The sequence below is a fragment of the Aotus nancymaae genome, unplaced genomic scaffold (assembly GCF_030222135.1).
Source record: "Aotus nancymaae isolate 86718 unplaced genomic scaffold, 86718_ANA_hifiasm-v0.15.2.pri h1tg000049l, whole genome shotgun sequence".
In the NCBI taxonomy this organism is placed as follows: domain Eukaryota; kingdom Metazoa; phylum Chordata; class Mammalia; order Primates; family Aotidae; genus Aotus; species Aotus nancymaae.
This window is the reverse complement of record NW_026988463.1, coordinates 20,092,138-20,113,247: the sequence shown is the minus strand read 5'-3', so window position 1 is coordinate 20,113,247 and position 21,110 is coordinate 20,092,138. Positions and strand designations below refer to the sequence as shown.

The following is a 21,110-nucleotide window of genomic DNA, read 5'->3' as shown; positions in this document are numbered from 1 at the left end:
TGCAGCATTTGCAAAAGTGCCCCCATGGAGCTGTGCTTCTCATTTGCTGCTTGAGTTTGGACAGCAGCCCTTCAGGACCCTGGGGCATCTTTTTCTGTGGGAGACGCATAGAGGAAGGTTAGTGGGACAAACCACAGCTCCTGCCACCGCTACAGCTCATCTAGAGGCATAACTAACATACCCTTCAGTCCCCTCTTCTGTCCCTCCTAGATTCCTCTCCCTGACTGCCAGCACCTGAGATGATGTAGGTGGCTTATGTGGTGGGGTGGCCTAGACCTCCATCCCTAAGAATTTGAGCACCTAGTTGCTGTGCACTTCTCAGTCAGTGGTTGCTGTATTTGTCCATTTACTGTCCAAATAGGGTAAAGGAATACTAAGAGACGCCTAAATAGATCACGTAGGTGCGCAATGTTCCCCTGCCCCTATGCGAAGTCTCAACCCGATTCCTTCCTGGTGATGGAATACTCTTATCTGCTTCCCCCACAATACCCCATCCCATTTACTGCTTGTAAAAAAACTTAGCCATCTTAGAGTTTCCCCTGCCAGCGGCTAGCTATGCTCCTTCTGCACCAGGGATGGACTCCTCATTATTACCTGGGTATTAGGTGATCCATCCTAGCTCTACTCTTAGGAAGAAGGAATGAAGCAGGGACCAGGCATGGTGGCTCACGCCTGTAATCCCAGCATTTTGGGAGGCTGAGGTGGACAGATCACCTAAGGTCAGGAGTTCAAGACCAGCTTGGTCAATATGGTGAAACCCCTGTCTCGACTAAAAATACAAAAATTGGCCGGGCGCGGTGGCTCACGCCTGTAATCCCAGCACTTTGGGAGGCCGAGGCGGGTGGATCACGAGGTCAAGAGATCAAGACCATCCTGGTCAACATGGTGAAACCCCGTCTCTACTAAAAATACAAAAAATTAGCTGGGCATGGTGGTGAGTGCCTGTAATCCCAGCTACTCAGGAGGCTGAGGCAGGAGAATTGCCTGAACCCAGGAGACGGAGGTTGCGGTGAGCCGAGATCGCGCCATTGCACTCCAGCCTGGGTAACAAGAGCGAAACTCCGTCTCAAAAAAAAAAAAAATACAAAAATTAGCCGGGCATGGTGGTAGGCACCTGTAATCCCAGCTACTCAGCAGGCTGAGGCAGGAGAATCGCTTGAACCCAGGAGTTGGAGGTTGCTGTGAGCCAAGATCATGCCACTGCACTGCCTGGGCAACAGAGCAAGACTCTGTCTCAAAAAAAAGCAGGACAGGGCAGAGGGAAAAGTCAGGCTGCAGTGCAGCCACAACAGGGCCTCAGTGGACCGCAGGGTAAGCTCTGAACCTGGGATGGCCCTGCATTGACCAGTCACCAGATGCTAATTGATTTGGGAAGGTGAGATCTTGGGCAAGGGGCTCTTTTCAGCCAGTAGCAATAGTGAGGGTGGGAGGTGTAAGTCCTTCAGCCCTAAAGGAAGATCTTGGTAGCAAAGCACAGCACAGCACCCATGACAGTTTGTATCCTACAGTTCCACCAATCAGCGTGACTTGGCATCTGCTCTAAAGACAGTTTTCAGCCTGGGATGGAGTGAAGACTAAGGGGGCGCCAGGCCCCAATGTGCTCCTGTCACAGAACCATATATGCTGATGGGCTGTATTCCCACAAACTCTCACCCTTACCCTGATGGTAGGAAGATGAAGGAAAAGGATGTATTTTATGATAGAATTAAGTTGGTATCTATATAGACCCCCACCAGACTGTTTGGAAGAGGAAAGGTGACCTGTCACAAGAAGCCATCTGCAGGAGACTTGAGGTGGAGAATAGCTCTACATACCAGTCTCTGCAACACAGGATTTATCTATTGAGAAATCTGCCCTGGCATTCATGCCTGTAATCCCAGCACTTTGGATCACCTGAGCTCAGGAGTTTGAGACCAGCCTGGCCAACATGGTGAAACCCCATCTCTACTAAAATTACAAAAATGAGCCAGGCGTGTTGACACAGGTTTCTGGTCCCAGCTAGTCAGGAGGCTGAGGTGGAAGGCTCGCTTGAGCCTGGGAGGTGGAGGTTGCAGTGAGCCAAGATTTCATCACTGTACTCCAGCCTGGGTGACAGAATACAGAATGAGACCCCATCTCAAAAACAACAACAACAACAAAAGAATCTACCCTGGCTTATTGTCTGTGTAGAGCCACAGAAACAACAGAATAAGCTGGGACATAACCAGATTTACCATGGAAATCTTTGCTCAGTGCCTGAGACCTAATAGGTGCTTAATGACTCTTTGTTGAAGGGATGGGGCAAAGTGCTTAGCCTCTCAGTTTCATCAGACCAAGGATAACACCAGGACCTACCTTATTAGGTTTTCTCTTTCTTCTGGAATGTATTAATTTACTTACTCATTTTTATTTTTTAAGACAAAATCTTGCTCTGTCACCCAGGCTGGAGGGTAGTTGGCTTGATTATAGCTCACTGCAGCCTTGAATCCAGGGCTCAAGTTATCCTCCCACCTCAGCCTCCTGAGTAGCTAGGACTACAGCTGCACACCACCATGCCCAGCTAATTTTTAAATTTTTTTTATAGAAACAGGGTCTTGCTGTGTTGCCCAGGTTGATCTCAAACTCCTAGGCTCAAGTGATCCTCCTGCCTCAGTCTTCTGAGTACCTGGGATTACAGGTGTGAGCCACCACACCCGGCCTAGAATTTATTTTTGATAATTTATGTTTTCCTAAAATTGTCCACTTCATCTGTTTTTTAAGTACAGGTTTCAAGAGGTTAAAGCCTGTGTTTCTGTCTTTGTTTTGCCTAGTGTTGTGTCCCCAGTATCATTAAACAACAGAGCAGCTCCCTGTAAATACTTGTTGTATGAGTGAATGTGTGTGGGAGGAAGAATTATCTTGGAAAAAAGAAGAAAGCATTAATAGTGCCTCTCCTAGTAGTGACTCTTTTTTTTTTAGGCCACCCTGGGGTCTTTTCTTATTCAAAACATCCATTAAAAAAAGTACAGTTCCAAAGCATTGGAGCTACTGATGTAACCATTTTTTAAAAATACCATTATTCGGAGCACAACAGGGATTCTCTGATCTTCTAGGTATTCTGTGATCTCCTGTGATCTTCTGGCTGTGATCTTCCTCTGCAGACCACCTCACATCTTTGAGACACCCTCCTCTCTGCCTTCTCCCCCTCCCTGTTTCTTAGGTTCACCAAGAATGAATTTAGAGGGCAGGCATGGTGGCTCATGTCTGTAATCCCAGCACTTTGGGAGGCCGAGGCAGGTGGATCACGAGGTCAGGAGATCAAGGCCAGTCTGGCTAAGATGGTGAAACCTCATTTCTACTAAAAATACACACACACACACACACACACACACACACACACACACACACACACACACTGGCACCTGTAATCCCAGCTACTTGGGGAGCTGAGGCAGAGAACTGCCTGAACCTGGGAGGTAAAAGTTGCAGTGAGCCAAGATTGTGCCACTGCACTCCAGCCTGGGCAACAAAGTAAGACTCAAAAAAAAAAAAAAAAAAAAAAAAGAATGAAGAAGCCAAGCATGGTGGCTCATGTCTGTCTGTAATCCCAGCACTTTGGGAGGTTCAGGCATGCAGACCGCCTGAGGCCAGGAGTTCGAGACCAGCCTGAGCAACATAGTGAGACCCAGCCCCTGTCTCTTAAAAAAAAGAAGAGAAAGAAAAGAAGGAATGAAGAACCCATTGTGGGTCAGGCACGGTGCTAACCTCTGCAGAAGTTTCCACACAGTATACTGGCGTACAATACTCAAGCCACATTTTGCAGGGTCCACAGGAAGTCTTGCGGAGGCCTCACTGCCACCCAACTTCTGGCCAACGGCGGCGCAGCGCCCCCTGGCGGCTATCTCGAGGGCGGTGCTCAAGGGCGAGGTTCGAAACTGTTGGGAGTGGGACTGACTCCAGCCTCTGCTCCGGGAGGCCCTCCCGAGCCACCCGCCCTCCCGGGACCATGCAAAAGGCCTCCGGTAAAAACAAAAAAGGTAATTGGGGAGAAAGGGTGAAGCCCTGGGGACCAAGCCTTCCTCATTTTTCCTCCTCTGTAAAATGGCAACAGCACAGTCTTGGCCTGGGAGATGACCTGTCGCCATCGTTATTATTATTATTATTTTTTTTTTTTGAGAAGGAGTCTTGCTTTGTCGCCCAGGCTGGAGTGCAGTGGCACCATCTCAGCTCACTGCAACCTCTGCCTCCCAGGCTCAAGGGATTCCTCTGCCTCAGCCTCGCAAGTAGCTGGGATTACAGGTGCCTACCACCACGCCCAGCTAATTTTTGTATTTTTAGTAGAGATGGGGTTTTGCTATGTTGGTCAGGCTGGTCTCGAACTCCTGACCCCAAGTGATCCTCCCGCCTTGGGCCACCATTATTTTTATCAAGGTATATTTCCATACAGTAAGACTCCCCCCTTTTAAAAGTACAGTGGTATGAGTTGTGACAAGCCTATACCCACGTTGAACCATCCCTTCCATCAAGAAAGGGAACAGTTCCACCACTCCCTAAAATTACTTTGAGATGCCCAATTGTAGTCAACCCCACCCCACTTCAGCTCCTCACACCCCCATCTGTTTTTTACAGGGTTTTTTTTTTTTTTTTTTGCCTTTTCCATGGAGAATGTCATAAAAATGAAATCATATAGTAAGGTGCCTTTTAAAAATTATACCAATGTAAATAGGGACTTTGGCCCTTTCATTTTTATTAAAATGGCACATAAATCTTAAAACAACATACTGGTCACTGTATTTTATTTTTAGAGACAGGGTCTTTTTCTTTCACTCAGATTGGAGTACAGTGGTATGCTCCTGGCTCACTGCAGCATCCAACTCTTAGGCTCAAGCAATCCTCCTGCATCAGCCTCCCATAGCTGGGACTGCAGGCATGCACCACCACACACAACTAATTTAATTTTTTTTTTTTTTTTTGAGACAGAGTCTTGCTCTGTGGCCCAGGCTGGAGTGTGGTGGTATGATCTTAGCTTACTGCAACCCCTGCCTTATGCATTCAAGCCATTCTTGTGCCTCAGCCTCCTGAGTAGCTGAGATTACTGGCATGAGTCGCCACACCTGGCTGATTTTTGTTATTTTTAGTAGCAACAGTGTTTCGCCATGCTGGCCAAGCTGGTCCCGGACTCCTGACCTCAAGTGATCCACCTACCCTCAGCCTCCCAAAGCGCTGGGATTACAGGTGTGAGCCACTATGCCCAGCCTAAACAGTAGAGATGAGGTCTCACTATGTTGCCCAGGTTCTAATCATTTTATACTTCTGCTAGCGCTCAAGTGGGCTTTCCGAAGGCTGTAGGCTCCTGCATTGAGCAATTCTTGTTCTTTATGGCTTTTTCCGAACAGCATCAGGATTTGATAATGACTCAAGGTCGGTGAAGAGGCTGAACCATGCAGTCGGGTCCTAGGCAGCATTAGGCTTTCTCACTGCAGGGCTGTTGCCATTTAGACTGCTTGTCCTTGGGAAGGTTGACATTGCTCTCTGATCAGCCCTATAGCAAGACCTGTAAGCTTTTCGTATTTGAGTCTGGAGCTTGGCATCTGGCTCTCCCAGGGTCATAGTGCTGCCTCCTCCAGCTTGCTGTCCCCAAACACAGCGGCCCACTCTTTTCTGAGCTCACTCTCTTCCAGGGAGGAGGCATTGAAGATCTCACCCAACAGCAGGAGGGTCATCTTTGTCAGCACCTTCAGGTTCCCGGGTCCCTGCCACTGGGCCCAAGTGAGCACCTTCCTCAGGTTTTGTATCTAATAGTTCATTCTGAGCATGCACTGTGGGAAGAGCCTTTGTCTAAGGCAGGTACAATACTTTTTCCATCTTCAGCTTTTTCCTTCTGCCAGTTTTCATTCTCTAATGAAATTAACGGACTCAGCTCCTGCACTGCCGCATCTGTGCTTTCCTGCTGGGTGAGCTACTTCTCTTCTTTCTCAACTAGTTTTTTTCACTGGCTTTTGGAAGTGCTTTGAAGTAATGAATTTATATAGGTGATAACCTGTGAAGCTCTCATGGATGGCTGCCATAGTGGGAGAAGTTTTCTCCCCAAAATGAAGCAGAGTGGACTGGTATGTTGCTAGCATGTGAGACAGGAGATTGTGTGTATTTACTTGGTCCAAGAAGAATATTCACAACTATCTTCTTCACTTTGTCCAAGTTTTTTTTTTCTTTTGAGACAGAGTCTTGCTCTGTCACTCAGGCTTGTAGCTGGGATTACAGGCATGCACCACCGTGCCCGGCTAATTTTTGTATTTTTAGTAGAGATAGGGTTTCACTATGTTGGCCAGGCTGGTCTCAAACTCCTGACCTCACGTGATCCGCCCGCCTCGGCCTCCCAAAGTGCAGGGATTACAGGCATGAGCCACCGCGCCTGACCCAAAGTTTTTTTTTATTTTATTTTGCAGGTTGTATTTGTGTTTGTTGCCTTCCTGAACTTCTGCATTTGCTTATAGAGGTCTGGATCAAGCTCCTGAGACACATCATTCATCCGTGTGCAAGGAGCCTTTTGAGTCTGGCTTCTTTCACTTAACCCTGCTGATTTTTAAAAGTGGGCTCCTGGTAGCTGATCTTATAAGCACATTGAATTTGCAAGCTGAGATTAGAACCCCTGAACCCTGCCCAAGATGTGACTTCTCCGTTTGCTCAGGAACCAGAGGCTCAGACAGGGCATATCCTGCCCCCAATTGCTCCCAGAACCCTGAAAGGTCTCTGAAGATGGTATCTTGTTTATATTATGCTGTTTTATTTTCCCAAAGAGAGAGCATCTGCGGTTTGGAGGAAGGTGAGGTTGGGCAAGGATGTCTGCTTTAGAGGAAAGGGCCACGAACCTCTCCAACTCCCCACAGCCAGAGGTAGGGAGCTGGTGGAGCCTTTCCCTCAGCAGTGGCCCAGAAAACACCACAGCCACATGGACTTGGCGAGCCTGTGTGTCACTTGTTCTTATGGAAAGGAGTTGTGCGTGAAATGCTGGAAAAGTGTGCTGGAAACAGATCTCCCCAGGAGCTTCCTGTGTACCAAAAAGGAGTTTCCTAGCAGCTTCCTCTTGGGAAAATAACTTGTTGTTTTGAACGTCCCTTTAGTCCCTGGAACTTTTCTTGTGAGATTTGGTTCTGTAGAAAACATATTTCAACCCCTTCTACTACCTGTTGTCTCCAAGGCCTTTGGATTTTCCTCCCACGAGCTTTTTGGATCTATCTTGTGCTGATTTCCACTGCTGCTGCCATGACAGGTGCCACGACCCTTTCATTTTCATTCCATTTCATCTAATCATGTCCAGCTTAACTCACTTCTGAGTTTTTCACTAAGGAAGTCTGAGAGGCAGCCTCTGTCTGCTTGGCCCTCGCTCCTCCTGCCTCCCCCTCCCCTGACAGGGCCTGTTCCTTCCTGTCTCAGACCTTAACACAATGTGCTCCTGCTCCTTCCTTCTTTGCCTAAATACTTCCTATTGGTCCTTTTGGCCTTCATTCAAATTTGATCCTGCTGGAAGCCTGACCCACTGTGCCCAGATGAGACTTTGGCCCTCTGCTACTCTCTCTTAGAGCCTACCTTTTCTTTCATAGCATGAGTTACAGTTTGTTATTCAACATGTATTTACATGTCTGATTGATATCTGTCCCTTCCATTAGGCTGTAAAATCCATGAGGACAAGAAACACATGTGGGCTGGGCATGGTGGCTCACACCTGTAATGCCAGCACTTTGGGAAGCTGAGGTGGGAGGATTGCTTGAGGCTAGGAGTTCTAGACCAACGTGGCCAATATAGTGAGACCCCTGTCTCTACAAAAACAATAAAAATTAGCCGTGTATAGTAGCACATGCCAGTAGTCCCAGCTACTCAGGAGGCTGAGGTGGGAGGATCCCTTGAGCCCAGAAGATCGAGGCTGCAGTGAGCTGTGATCATGCCACTGCACTCCAGCCTGGGCAAAAGAGTGAGACCCTGTCTGTTAAAACAAAACAAAACAAAACAAAACAAAAAACCCCAGCACATCTGTTTTGCTCACCATGGTAAACCTAGGACCTAGCATACCATCTATATCAATAAATATTTAAGTGAATAGATAATACTAACTAATATTGATTAATTATGCCAGACTCTGCAAAAGCCCTTTAATGCTCCCATTTAATTCTCAGAACAGCTCTCCAAGGTGAACACTTTTTATCCTCATTTGATCAACCACGAATCTGCTGAATAGGGGTTAAATAACTGCCTCAGGGGTCTGGCTTCAGAACCCCAGTGGGTATGGCCATGCTTCTGTCTTGGTGAAGGACTGAAATAAGTTCCCTTTTTTTCGGTTAGAAGGAGGAGTCAGCATCAAGGTCAAAACATCTGTAAATGACCTGAGCAAAACGCAGCAGACCAAACTCACTGTGGGCCGCCTAGGGTTAGGCCTCATCATCATCCAGCATGGACCCTACCTCCAGGTCACCCACCTCATCCGGAAGGGGGCTGCAGCCAATGACGGGAAACTCCAGCCAGGTGATGCCCTTTCCCCATGCCTCCCAACCACCCATTCTGCCCATTTGCCTGCAGGGAGACTCGGGTCACTGGGTTTCAGTGTAACTATAAGGCTATGACAACAGGCCAGATGCGGTGGCTCACACCTGTAATCTCAGCACTTTGGGAGGCCAATGTGGGTAGATCACTTGAGGTCAGAAGTTCTAGACCAACCTGGCCAACATGGTAAAACTTCATATCTACTAAAAATACAAAAATTGGCCAGACACAGTGGCTCACTCCTGTAATCCCAGCACTTTGGTAGGCTGACGCAGGTGGATCACCTGAGGTCAGGAGTTCAAGACCAGCCTGGCCAACGTCAGGAAAACCCATCTCTACTAAAAATACAAAAATTAGCTGGGTGTGGTGGCACATGCCTGTAATCCCAGCTACTTGAGAGGCTGAGGCAGGAGAATTGCTTGAACCCGAGAGGCTGAGGCAGGAGAATTGCTTGAACCCGGGAGGCAGAGGTTGCAGTGAGCCGAGATTGCAGCACTGTACTCCAGCCTGGGTGACAGAAGTGAGACTCCATCTCTAAATGAATGAATGAATGAATGAAAATTAGCTGGGCATGGTGGTGGGCACCTGTAGTCCCAGCTACTCAGAAAGCTGAGGCAGGAGAATGACTTGAACCAGGGAGGTAGAGGTTGCAGTGAGCTGAGATTATGCTACTGCACTCCAGCCTGGGTGACAGAGTGAGGCTCTGTCTCCAAAAAAGAAAAAAAAAAAAGAGGATATGACAACATTAGTTGAGAACTTTCTATGGGCCAGTCAATGGCTATCACTTACATAACTATCACTGTTGGGCATATTAATTCATTTAATTCTGGCTAGGTACAGTGGCTCACACCTGTAATTCCAGCACTTTGGGAAGCCAAGGTGGGAGGATCTGTTGAGGCCAGGAGTTCAAAACCAGACTGAGCAACATAGTGAGATGCTGTCTGTATTAGTCCATTCTTACACTGCTATAAAGAAGTACCTGAAACTGGGTAATTTGTAATAAAAGAGGTTTAATTAGCTCATGGTTCTGCAGGCTGTACAGGAAGCATGGCGGGGGAGGCCTCAGGAAACTTGCAATAATGGCAGAAGGTGAAGAGGAAGGAGGCACATCTTACATGGTTGGAGCAGGAGGAAGAGAGAGCAGAGGGAGGTGCTACACAGATTTAAACAACCAGATCTCATGAGAACTCACTCACTATCATGAGAACAGCAAGGAGAAAATCTGCCCCTGTTGATCCAATCACCTCCCCCCAGACCCCTCCTCCAACACTGGGGACTATAGTTCAACATGAGATTTGGGCAGGGACACAAATCCAAACCCTATCACCATTTCTACAACAAAACAGAAGTAGCCCAGCATGGTGTGCGTGCCTGTAATCCTAGCTACTCAGGAGGCTGAGGTGGGAGGATCACTTGAGCGCAGGAGGCTGAGGCTGCAGTGAGCTATGATTGTGCCACTGCACGCCAACCTGGGTAACAGAGTGAGACCCTATCTTTAAGAAAATAATAACATTAAATTTACTTAATGAGGCTCAGTGAGATTGAGTTCCTTGTCCAGGTCACCTCTTTCTCCTAAGTGGGGATTCAAACATAGGGACCATGTTACTCCAGAGCTATGGCTCTAGGTGCATAAAGGTATTTTCTTTCATAGGTGGTATTAAGCATTGCTACACTTAGCTGCATGATCTCATTTCACTCTCACAATCCCTGAGCTAGATTCTGTATGAAAACACCTTGCAGACAAGGAATCAGGTATTTAGTAACTCACCCATGGCCACTCCAAGGAGCTGGGAGTTGAACCCTCTCTGTCAGACTCCAGTGCCCAAGGGCTTTACCAATTCTGCCCTGCTCCTCACGTCTTTGGGTGAATGAATTTTCCATGCAGTTCTGTTTTCCCAGTGCCTGGCCTGGGCCTAATGCTGTGCTCAGGAGTTGGGGAGGCAGAACGGGCTTGCACAGTGATGAGATGGAAAAAACGTTTTGTGTTAGCTGTCCTGATTCAGGCCTAGGGTCTGACACTCTCTAGTTCTGTGACCCTGGGCAAAGCCACTTAACCTTTCAGGCCTCAGTTACCTCATCTTTGAATTGGGATAATTCTGTGTTTGTTAGAGGTTGCTAAGATTTGATGAAATAATGTGTGTTTGTTTGATAGATGGGGTATCGCTCTGTCACCCATGCTGGAGTTCAGTGTCTTGATCATGGCTCACTGTGGCCTTAAACTCCTTGGCTCAGTGATCCTCCTGCTTCAGCCTCCTGGGTAGCTGGGACTCAGGCGTGCACCACCATGCCCAGCTAATTTTTTTTGGTAGATGTGGGCAGTGGAGGTGGTGGGTGGGTGGTGTCTCATTATGTTGTCCCAACTGGTTTCAAACTCCTGGTCTCAAGCAATCCTCCCATGTGGCTTCCAAAAGCGCTGGGATTACAGATGTGAGCCATTGAGCCCAGCATGATGAACTAATTTTTATGAAAGTGCTTTTAAAACTGAAGCGCTGTAGAAATATTGGCAATGGGGGTCCCAGTGGATTAAGCTACTGGTTTGCAACTCTGGTTACCTATTAGAATCACCTGGGGAACTTTTAAAACTAAGATGCCTGGGCCCTATCTCCCTAGAGGTTTTGATTTGATCGTTCTTGGACTGGGACAGGGCAGTTTATGTTTTAAAAGCTCCTCAGGTGATTCTACTTTGCAGCTAAGGGTTCCAAGCAATGGATTAAAGAAGAAAGCAGATACATAACGATTTCATGAAACAGTTTACTCTACTTTAATATCCAAAGCATTTTCCCCACACATCACTACTTGGTGGTGGAGAACAAACGGCAGGTGGAGAGTTCTGGACTTACCAGATCAAAAGAACTCCAGGACAGGTCCCATGGACTTTTCTGCTGCTTCTCAGCTTCTCCATGGTCAGGTGACAGATGCTGGGTGATGATCCGGGTGCATACTCCAGGGTGCTACAGTGGGACAGGAGTACACTTTTAGGTGGGCAACACAATCTCATGGCAGGGCTATTGTTAGTGAGCTCTTTGAGGTTAGAAGCAGTCTTGAATTTCATCTTTTAAATCCAGGACTTACCTACTGAATTTGTGTATTCTCACACTGCTGTAAAGATACTACCCTAGACTGGATAATTTATAAACGAAGGAGATTTAAACGACTCACAGTTCTGTATGGCTGGGGAGGTCTCAGGAAACTTCCAATCATGCTGGAAGGGGAGACAGACATCTTCTTCACAAGGCAGCAGGAGAGAGTGTGAGTGTGTGAAGGAGGAGCTGTCAAACACTCATAAACCTGTCAGCTGTAATGAGAACTCAGTCACTATCATGAGAACGGCCTGGGAGAAGCCGCCCCCATGATCCAATCACCTCCCTCCCTCCACACGTGGGGATTACAGGTCCCTCCCTCAAAATGTTGGGATTTCATTGGCGATGACATTTGGGTGGGGACACAGAACCACACCATATCATTCTGCCCCTCTGTCTGCAAGGTGAAGAGCAGGGAAGCCAATAGTCCAAGTCCCAAAACCTCAAAAGTAGAGAAGCCGATGGGGTAGCCTTCAGTCTGTGGCTGAAGGTCCGAGAGCCCCTGCCAAACCACTGGTGTAAGCCCAAGTCCAAAAGCCAAAGAACTTTGGATGTTTGAGAGCAGGATGCATCCAGCACAGGAGAAAGATGAAGGCTGGAAGACTCAGCAAGTCTGCTCATTCCACCTTTTTCCACCTGCTTTTCTGGCCTTGCTGGCAGCTGATTGGATGGTGCCCACCCAAACTGAAGGTTGGGTCTGCCTTTCCAGGTCCATTGACTCAAATGTTAATCTTTTCTAGCAACACCCTCACAGACACACCCAGAAACAGTACTTTGCATCCTTCAATCAAGTTGACAACATTAACCGTCACTCCTACAGTAGTGGCTTATTTGTTATGTCTTTGCTTAATAAATAATAAGTGAGCATTTGTCCCAGGCATTGTGGGAGATATTTCTCCATCTATTATCTTTTTTAACTCCAATTTTAATTCTAATTTTAACTTTATAAGAGTCAGGGTCTCACTCTGTCACACAGACTGGAGGGCAGGAGTGCAGTGGCATGATCATAGCTCACTGCAGCCTCAAACCCCTGGGCTCAAGTGATCCTCCTGCCTTAGCCTCCCAAAGTGCTGGGATTACAGGCATGAGCCACCTCACCTGGCCCCATATCTATTATCTAATTTAATGTTTGCAACACTACTGAAATGTAGATAATGAAATACAGAGAATTAGATGAAATAACTTGTTCATTTTAGTTATACAACTAAGAGTGTGTTCAGAGCCGGGATTTGAACCCATGTCTGTCTAGAAAACCCATTCCTTTCTAGCCAATTGCCTAACAACTAGAAATGATATTTTAATACAGAGGAAGTCCAGAGCTCCAAACCTTTGTGACAAACCTGCCAGTTCTCCTCAGCATCTGTCTAGGCTTCAAAGTCTGTCATTCAGTGGTTTTAGACGATGATGAGATCTTGGGAGATGATAATTGTAGAAACACGATGTTTCTTTGACCCCATTTCCTCCCAGCCCCATTATGTCTCATCTATTTGCTGAAATTTCTCTCCTTCACGTTGAATTCCTAATTTAGTTTAGTGTTAGTTTATTCTGGCTTAACTTTAAGTTCCTTTTGGCCAGTATGGCCTTAACAGACTCCGATATTCAAAATCTTAAGGAATTGGCTGGGCACGGTGGCTCATGCCTGTAATCCCAGCACTTTGGGAGGCTGAGGTGGGTGGATCACTTAAGCCCAGGAGTTGGAGACCAGCTGGACAACATGGTGAAACCCCATCTCTACTAAAAAGTATGAAAAAAATTAGCCGGGGGTGGTGGTGGGTGGCTGTAATCCCAGCTACTCGGGAGGCTGAGGCAGAGAGTTGCTTGAACACGGGAGGCGGAGGTTGCAGTGAGCCAAGATCATGCCACTGCACTCCAGCCTGGGTGACTGGAGATTTTGAGAGCAAGACTCCATCTCAAATAATAATAATAATAAAAATAATAATAAAATTTAATTAATGTAGGCTGGGCACAGTAGCACACACCTGGAATATCAGCACTTTGGGAAGCTCAGGCGGGCAAATTGTTTGAGCTCAGGAGTTCAAGACCAGTGGGGGAAACCTGACAAAACCCCATTTCAATAAAAAATATAAAAACTAGCCGAACATGGTGGGCGCCTGAGCTTGTAGTCCCAGCTCTTCCGGGGGCTGAGGTGGGAGGGTTGCCTGAGCTGTATTTGCATCCCTGCACTCCAGCCTGGGTGACAAAGTGAGACCCTGTCTCAAGAAAAAAAAAAATTATGTAGCTTCAACAGCAAATACAAGTCATGGACTGGCTACTCCCTAAGCATTTCCTGAAGGCCTGGTATATGCAGACAACCAGCTAGGCACTGGGGGTATAGTGGTCAAACAAACAGACATGGTACCTAGCCATGAGGAACTTATGGAACTTCCAGCCTAGTTTGGAGAGATGAAAAAAATAAATAAAATCTATTTTTCAGTAGTGGCTTGGCTGCTGCAAAGTTGATTTAATATAGGTAATCAAGACAAAGTTTATATAATGTCACTCCTATAGCCCATTAAAACAGAAAAAAAATATGTAAAGAGGTTGACGTTCATAAATACCAAATTGGTGTTTCTGTATGAAGGGCAATGTTAATATCTCTTGCTGGAGTAATCACATTCACATGCTGACATGTTTGGTTTACAGCCAGAACGGTCAGGAAATTAAGCTGTTTATTTTCTGCCCTCTTGATAAAAGTCACCCTTTTACAACATAATTAAGCAGAATGCCACACCATAGCTTTCAGCTATAAACACTGCTTTTAACATTAGGCAAGTAAGCTCATCCGGGAGGGTATTTTTTTTTTTTTTTGGCCATTGTAATTAACCTCAGTACGATCAGCAGCTGTTTCATATTGCTCAAGCTGCAGGTAGCCTTGTTTCATTCTGAAGTGAGCTTCACATACATGGTTGATTGTATTACCCCCAGGTACTGCTTAAGACCAAAGTAGAAGGTTTTTCTCCACCCTTCTAAGTATTCATTTTCCTGAATTCTGGGAACTTTGATGGGATCTAGAGCTATGGACATTTGTCCTTGGCATTCCTTGGAGGCTTCTTTTGGGATCAGTGTAATTCCAGATAGAAGCCCAGTGAATGCATCAAAGGCACTTCTTGACCCTTTTCTTCTCTGAGGTTAGGCTTCAGTTGTCTTAGAATGAGGGTGATTGAGGGTTCCCAGCAGGTCGGTACTAGTAAGAGCTGAAGACTTAAGATTTTGCCCAACGTGAGTCGGTCCTTAAAAAGCAAATCCTTTGTATTCCTTTCTCAAGTCTTGCTGAATGCTCTTGTAGCAGTCAGGGTTCCTCATTGCAAAAAACAGAAGTTCTGTTAATGCACTGAATTTGGGATACTGAGTCTGACAGAATTGCCCAAAAGGCTGGAGAAGCAGGCTTGGAAAATGGTGAGAGAACCAAGAGCTGTTTTGGCAACTGGAAGCTCCTGTCACTCTTCTGCATCTCCTGCTCCAGGTTCAGTGACCCAGGTGGGAGTGTCCAGTGACGGGATCTCACTCACAGGTCCATGATCTAGCTGCTGGAGGTGGGGATATGGGGGAGGTCAGGACAAGTGAACAATTGGTCTTTTTAGCTTCCTCCAATTTGGGGGTTTGGGGACTTAGTGCTCAAGATGTAGTCCTCTTACCACCTGCTGGGGACTCAGAGACTGCATGATTGACCATCTTGCTTCTTTTCTTGCCCTGCATTGCCCTGAGGTGGGGTAACAGCTGTCAAATCCCTTTAAACCAACATACTCACTGCATACACATCTTACGGTTAATTAAAGCATGCCTAATTACCTAATGTTTTATACAGAATTATTTGCTCAACTAATACTGCACAAGAGTAGAAAATTAAAATGAAAGGCTTTATGTTTAATATGGTATATTAACTGTGGAGGGCACTGGAAATTGCCAGGCAGGTATAATAGAAAGTAGGTCATTTATTCATCACTTAGTGTAAGTGGTTTTTTCTTTCCTACTAATAGCCATTCATTTTGTTTGAAACTACTCTATTTTTAGAATCCTAAAGGCTGATTCCTATTATAAATGTTTTTTGACCTCTGTCACATTAAAAACTTCAGAAACGTCTCAAAAACATCGTATAATGTCTACCATTACACTGCTATTAAGAAACATCTTGCATACATTCTTCATTATGCAAAGGACATTCATATCATGAAGATGAACATCTTTATTAAATAAAGGCTGAAGCCTGGTTTTGGTTCAAAAAGAAGCAACAATATGAACAATATGAATATAAAATGAAATACCTCACAATAAAGAAATCAACATGGCCCCTTAGTGATACTGATAGATCATTTTTTCCCTCTTCAGGTGATGTTCTGCTTAGTGTTGGCCATGCCAATGTGTTAGGATATACTCTTCGAGAATTTTTACAGCTTTTGCAACATATCACCATTGGAACAGTGCTACAAATCAAGGTTTACCGAGATTTTATTGACATTCCTGAAGAATGGCAAGAAATATATGATTTAATCCCTGAGGCCAAATTCCCAGTAATAAGGTAAATAGTTCATTTTAGGAACTCTTTGTTATAATACAGAATCCCAGGGCCTGTGAGGCATAGATGGTTTAATGTGACAATTATCAAATGATAAGAATCATGACAGGAGGACTGGTGACACTGTCAATTTCCTGGGTTTCTGGTTTTTGGAAAGGATGATCTGTAGGCTCTAATATGACAAAGCATGATAAAGTCAACTTGGAGTTAAAAAACAAGTCATCTGTTGGGAACTCTGTCCCCATGCCTACCTGCAAGTCAGTCCTTAAAATGCGTCTTGTGAATCTGATTTTCTTTTGCATATTCAACGTTTTCTCTGGGTCCTTACCTGTAACATCTAAGCCTTTTAAACTTTCTCCCATCTTAGCAAATTCCGTCTTCAGTCCCCTCTCCTCTCCCTACCCTCTCCAGCCACTGGAGTCTCTTGCATCCCCTCCCAACTTGCTGAAAGCTGTATTAGACACCTCGCTTTCCTCGAGAGACGCCACTTCCCAGACACTCCTCAACCCACTTTAATCTAGGCTTTGCTTTCATCCCTTGGCTGAGTCCTTTTCTCACGGCCATCCATAGCCTTCACACTTCTGACCCCAGAAGACTCTTCTGTCTTTATCTTGCGTGGCTTCTGAGCAGCATTAGACACTTAATAATTTCCACACACTCTTCTTGAAATAGCACTTCCCACGCTTCTGTGACACCACACTCCCCTGATTTTCCTGTTACCTCTGGCCATTTCCTCTTGGTGTCCTTTCTCTAGGCAATTTCATTGATGCCCCTGGTTTCTATGACTATTCACATGCTAATTACTTTCAAATTGTATTATCAAAACTGTATTTTTTGGGAGGGACATGGGGTTTGGCTCATCACCAGGCTGGAGTGCAGTGGTGTGATCTTGCTCACTGCAACCTCTGCCTCCCAGGTTCAAGTGATTCTCCTGCCTCAGCCTCCAGGGTAGCTGAGATTACAGGCGCACACCACCACACCCAGCTAATTTTTGTATTTTTAGTAGAAATGAAGTTTTACCATGTCGGTCAGGCTGGTTTTGAATTCCTGACCTCAGATGATCCGCCTGCTTCAGCCTCCCAAAGTGCCTGGATTACAGGCATGCGCTACCATGCCCGGCAAAATTTGTGTTTTTAAACACCCACTTGATATCTCCATTGGATGTGCCATAAACTCCTCAAACTCATTATGCTTAAAATCAAAAGCCAGCCCATGATGGCTCTATCTTACTGGGGTAGCGTTTGTCTAGTCAAGCCAGAAATTTAGGGGTTGTAGTTGATTTCTCCATCTCCCTCCTCCTGCTCCCACCAAACATTAAGATATTTGTCTTCTCACATTCATCCACGTCTCTCTCTAGCCACCATGATCATTCCACCAAAGCCGCCATTTGGTCTCCCTTCACTTACTTTTTAAAATTAATTTTTCCTTTTTGTGACGGGGTCTCACTCTGCCATCCAACCTGGAGTGCAGCGGTGGGATCATGACTCACTGTAGCCTTAACCTTCCCGGCTCACTCAATTTTCCCATCAGCCTCCCGAGTAGCTTGGATCGCAAGTGTGTGCCACCACATCTGGCCAAACTTTTTTGATTTTTAGTAGAAACAGGGTCCATGTTGCCCAGGCTGGTCTCAAACTCCTGGCTTCAAGTGATCCAACTAGCCCTCCCAAAGTGCTGGGATTACAGGTGTGAGCCACTGCACCCGGCCAAATTAATTTTTTATTTTTTGAGATGAGGTTTTTTAATTTTGCCCAGGCTGGTCTTGTACTCCCAGGCTCAAACAATCCTCCTGCCTCAGCCTTCCAAGCAGCTGGGATTACAGGCTCGTGCCACTGTGCCCAGCTCCCTGCATCTACTCTTGCCCCCTATTTATTTTCTACACAGAGCAATTTTTTATAATGTAACTCTGATGCTGGCACATTCCTGCAAAAAATCTAAGACCTTTTGTTCCTTGGATAAATGCCAAAATCTTCACATTGGCCTATAATGCTCTACAGGGTTCAGCTGGCCTCTACATACCATTCCGATGTCATCTCATACTGCTTTCCCCATCCTTCTCTAGCCCCATTTTAGCTTCCAGCTCTGCCTTTTGCTGCTCTTTGCCTCAGGGTCTTCGCTCTTACTCTTCTCTACAACATGCTTGTAGCCACCCTTGAAGGCTCCAGTGTACTCTCTCCAAGGGGTCTTCCTAGAAACAGGTCCACCTGACATAGGCTCTCACAGCACGCTCCTTCACATTTATCCCAGTTTTAATGAAATAATCTGTGTAATCAGTTGTTCACTGTGTTTCCCTGGGAGAACGTGAACTCCATGAAGGCAGGGACTGAGTCTGTCTTGTTTTGCTAAAATTGCCCTAGGACTTTCATGTGGTCAATGGCTCATTTTTTTTCAATTTCTAATTTTAAAAGTCTTATTTTTGAGACAGGGTATCACTCTGTTGCCCAGGCTGGAGTGTAGTAGCATCATCACAACTCAAAATCAATCCTACTCAACAACCCCTATACTGGAGGCTACGACTCTAAAAACCTGGGCTCATCTGATTACGTAACAACTATTTTAAGCATTTTCCCTACCTGGAGGAGTTTTGAAATCCAGAATACTAAATTCTAAGGATGGCAGATTGACCATTCAAAAGGAATGAAAAGAGAACAGCACAACTAAGTATGAGGCGAAAATCCAGAAACTTAACAATACCAAGCACCTTCTGAATCTCTTTCTTAATTAAGCAAAGCACTCATATCTAAGGCATTTTAGTAACTTATGTGGAAGGGGGCGGAAAAGATGGGGAAGGAAAAAGCTGCTTTCACAAAGTTGGTATAATCTTTTCCTGGAGAAAACAGCACTGGGTACACCCTGGAGAAAATTCTCCATATAACACTCTAGGTAGGCCAAGTGGTATATAAAGTTTGTTTCCAGCCAATTCTGACCTCTGCAGGCTTGTGGCTTTAATGACAATTTACCTGTCCTTTATGGTTACCTAACCATCAGAGTTGCCAAGGACTCCCCCTGCAGTCTGAAAAAAAAAAGTTATTAATACTTGGATTTAAAAAAAAAAAAAAAAAAAAAAACTCGTGCTGTTCAGGAAGACCTGGGTGTGTCTGAAGGCAAATTAGACAAAATCATTATTTAAGACTAGTGGCTCTCAGTAAAAATTACTCAATATCAACTGTTTATTACTAGAAGAGATAAACTTTAGGAAAAGCCATTCCAATTCTTGGAAGCAAATATAACAGGCAGACTGCCAAGGTTATTCTGATAACACCAGTAAGTCTTAACAGGTTGGTGAGGAAGAAACCTACTTCCTTTAGCAGGGCAGAATGTACCACAGATTTATAATCACAAAGATCTAGTTTTGGTTCTGTTGGGTAACAGCAGCAGGATGAGGGAAAGCAGGTGGCAGCATTCACTCTGGAAAGTTAGAGAAAGCACAGGTACTGTAGGCATTAGGAAAGTTCAGAGACCTGGAGGTGCTAGCAGGCAAGCACCACCAAGTTTCAACAATTAAGAAAGCCAATAATTGGAGAACATTACAAAACCAAACCAAAACAAACCAATAAACAAAAACTTGGCTGGGCACGGTGGCTCATGCCTGTAATCCTAGCACTTTGGAGGCCAGGGTGAGAACTGCTTGAGGCCAGGAGTTTGAGACAGGCATGGACAACATAGGGAGATCCTGTTTTTACCAAAAAATAAAATAAAATAAAATAAAATAAAATAAAATAAAATAAAAATTAGCCAGGTGTGGTGGTACACAGCACACACACCTGCAGTCTCAGTTACTTGGGAAGCTGAGGCTGAAGGGTCACCTGAGCCCAGGAGTTCAAGGTTGCAGTAACCTATGATTGTGCCACCACACACCACCAAGGGTGACAGAGCAAGACCCTCTGCATTAAAAAAAAAAAAAAAAAAAAAAAAGACTCAAAGACTTACTAATGACTAGCACGTTGATGATCCTTAAGGCTCACTATTTCCTGACGTCCTGACTCCTCTGGTTATCAGTAATATCGTGTTATTGCCATGTGAGCGACAAGAACAGAGTTCTCAGGAGATGGCCAGGTTGAACCTGTCACTTTGGCTGCAGTGAAATTAACCTACCCTTTAACACCTCCTAATATTCTGGTCAGTAGTCTAGTACAAGTCTGTGAAAAACTTTTTAAGGCATTGTGAAATAATTTAAGGCAGAATTTGACTTCCAATTAGAAATTGAAAGATTTTTAAAAATAGTTTAAAAAAGAAACATTTTAATGACACAGGTAGTGCTAAAGCTAAACTGTATTTCTTTTATGAGCCGTAAAGTGAGTAATAAGGCATCTTGTTAGGGGACCATAAATGTTTAGACATGAAGAATCTATTTTATTCACTATTCTTTTCATTTCAGCACACCAAAGAAAACTGAGCTGGCAAAAGATGAATCTTTCACAAGCAGTGATGATAATGAAGATGTAGTTTTAGATAAAAGACTTCAATATCCATGGTCAACTCCGCATCACCCTGCAAGGAGACCAATATCCATCTCCAGAGACTGGCATGGATATAAGAAGAACAACCATATTATTAGTGTGGGAAAAGACATTAATTGTGACGTGATGATTCACAGAGACTACGAGAAAGAAGTGAGGGCTCCTTCTCCATACTGGATAATGGTGAAGCAAGACAATGAAAGCTCTTCCTCCTCTACTTCCTCTACCTCAGATGCATTTTGGCTGGAAGATTGTGCCCAAGTTGAAAAGGGTAAAGCCCAGCTGGAATCAGAGGTTGGTTAGTAAATCTGTGTTCATATGAGCATTTATATCGCAGACACCCAAGTTTTGTGCCTCACCATGCAAAAGTTTGCTATACTTATCAAGGACTGTCTGCAGACTCACCAATTCTCTTCTCTTCTGACTGCGTTTATAAAGCCATTAGAGATATTCTTCAACAGGGTTATCTAAAGACTTCCCTGGGGTCTTGCAGCCCTCACAAATCTCTTCAGAATAAGACCCTCCTTTCTGAGAAGAATTCATTTTTAGAAAATGCAGTATAGAAAT

At 45.1% G+C, this 21,110-nt stretch overlaps 1 protein-coding gene and 1 pseudogene across 1 annotated transcript; one reads left to right on the top strand and one right to left on the bottom strand.

Annotated features, from left to right (window-relative positions):
* Window positions 1–3,964: 3,964 nt before the first annotated feature.
* Window positions 3,965–20,942, top strand: PDZD9 (PDZ domain containing 9). The gene is made up of 4 exons (XM_021672304.2): window positions 3,965–3,995; window positions 8,296–8,475; window positions 15,900–16,089; window positions 20,462–20,942. Exons 1-4 carry the CDS (start codon window positions 3,965–3,967, stop codon window positions 20,844–20,846), a joined length of 786 nt encoding a protein of 261 aa, XP_021527979.1. The 3' UTR covers window positions 20,847–20,942.
* On the bottom strand, window positions 5,259–6,487 carry LOC105725439 (islet cell autoantigen 1-like; annotated as a pseudogene).
* Window positions 20,943–21,110: the final 168 nt, after the last annotated feature.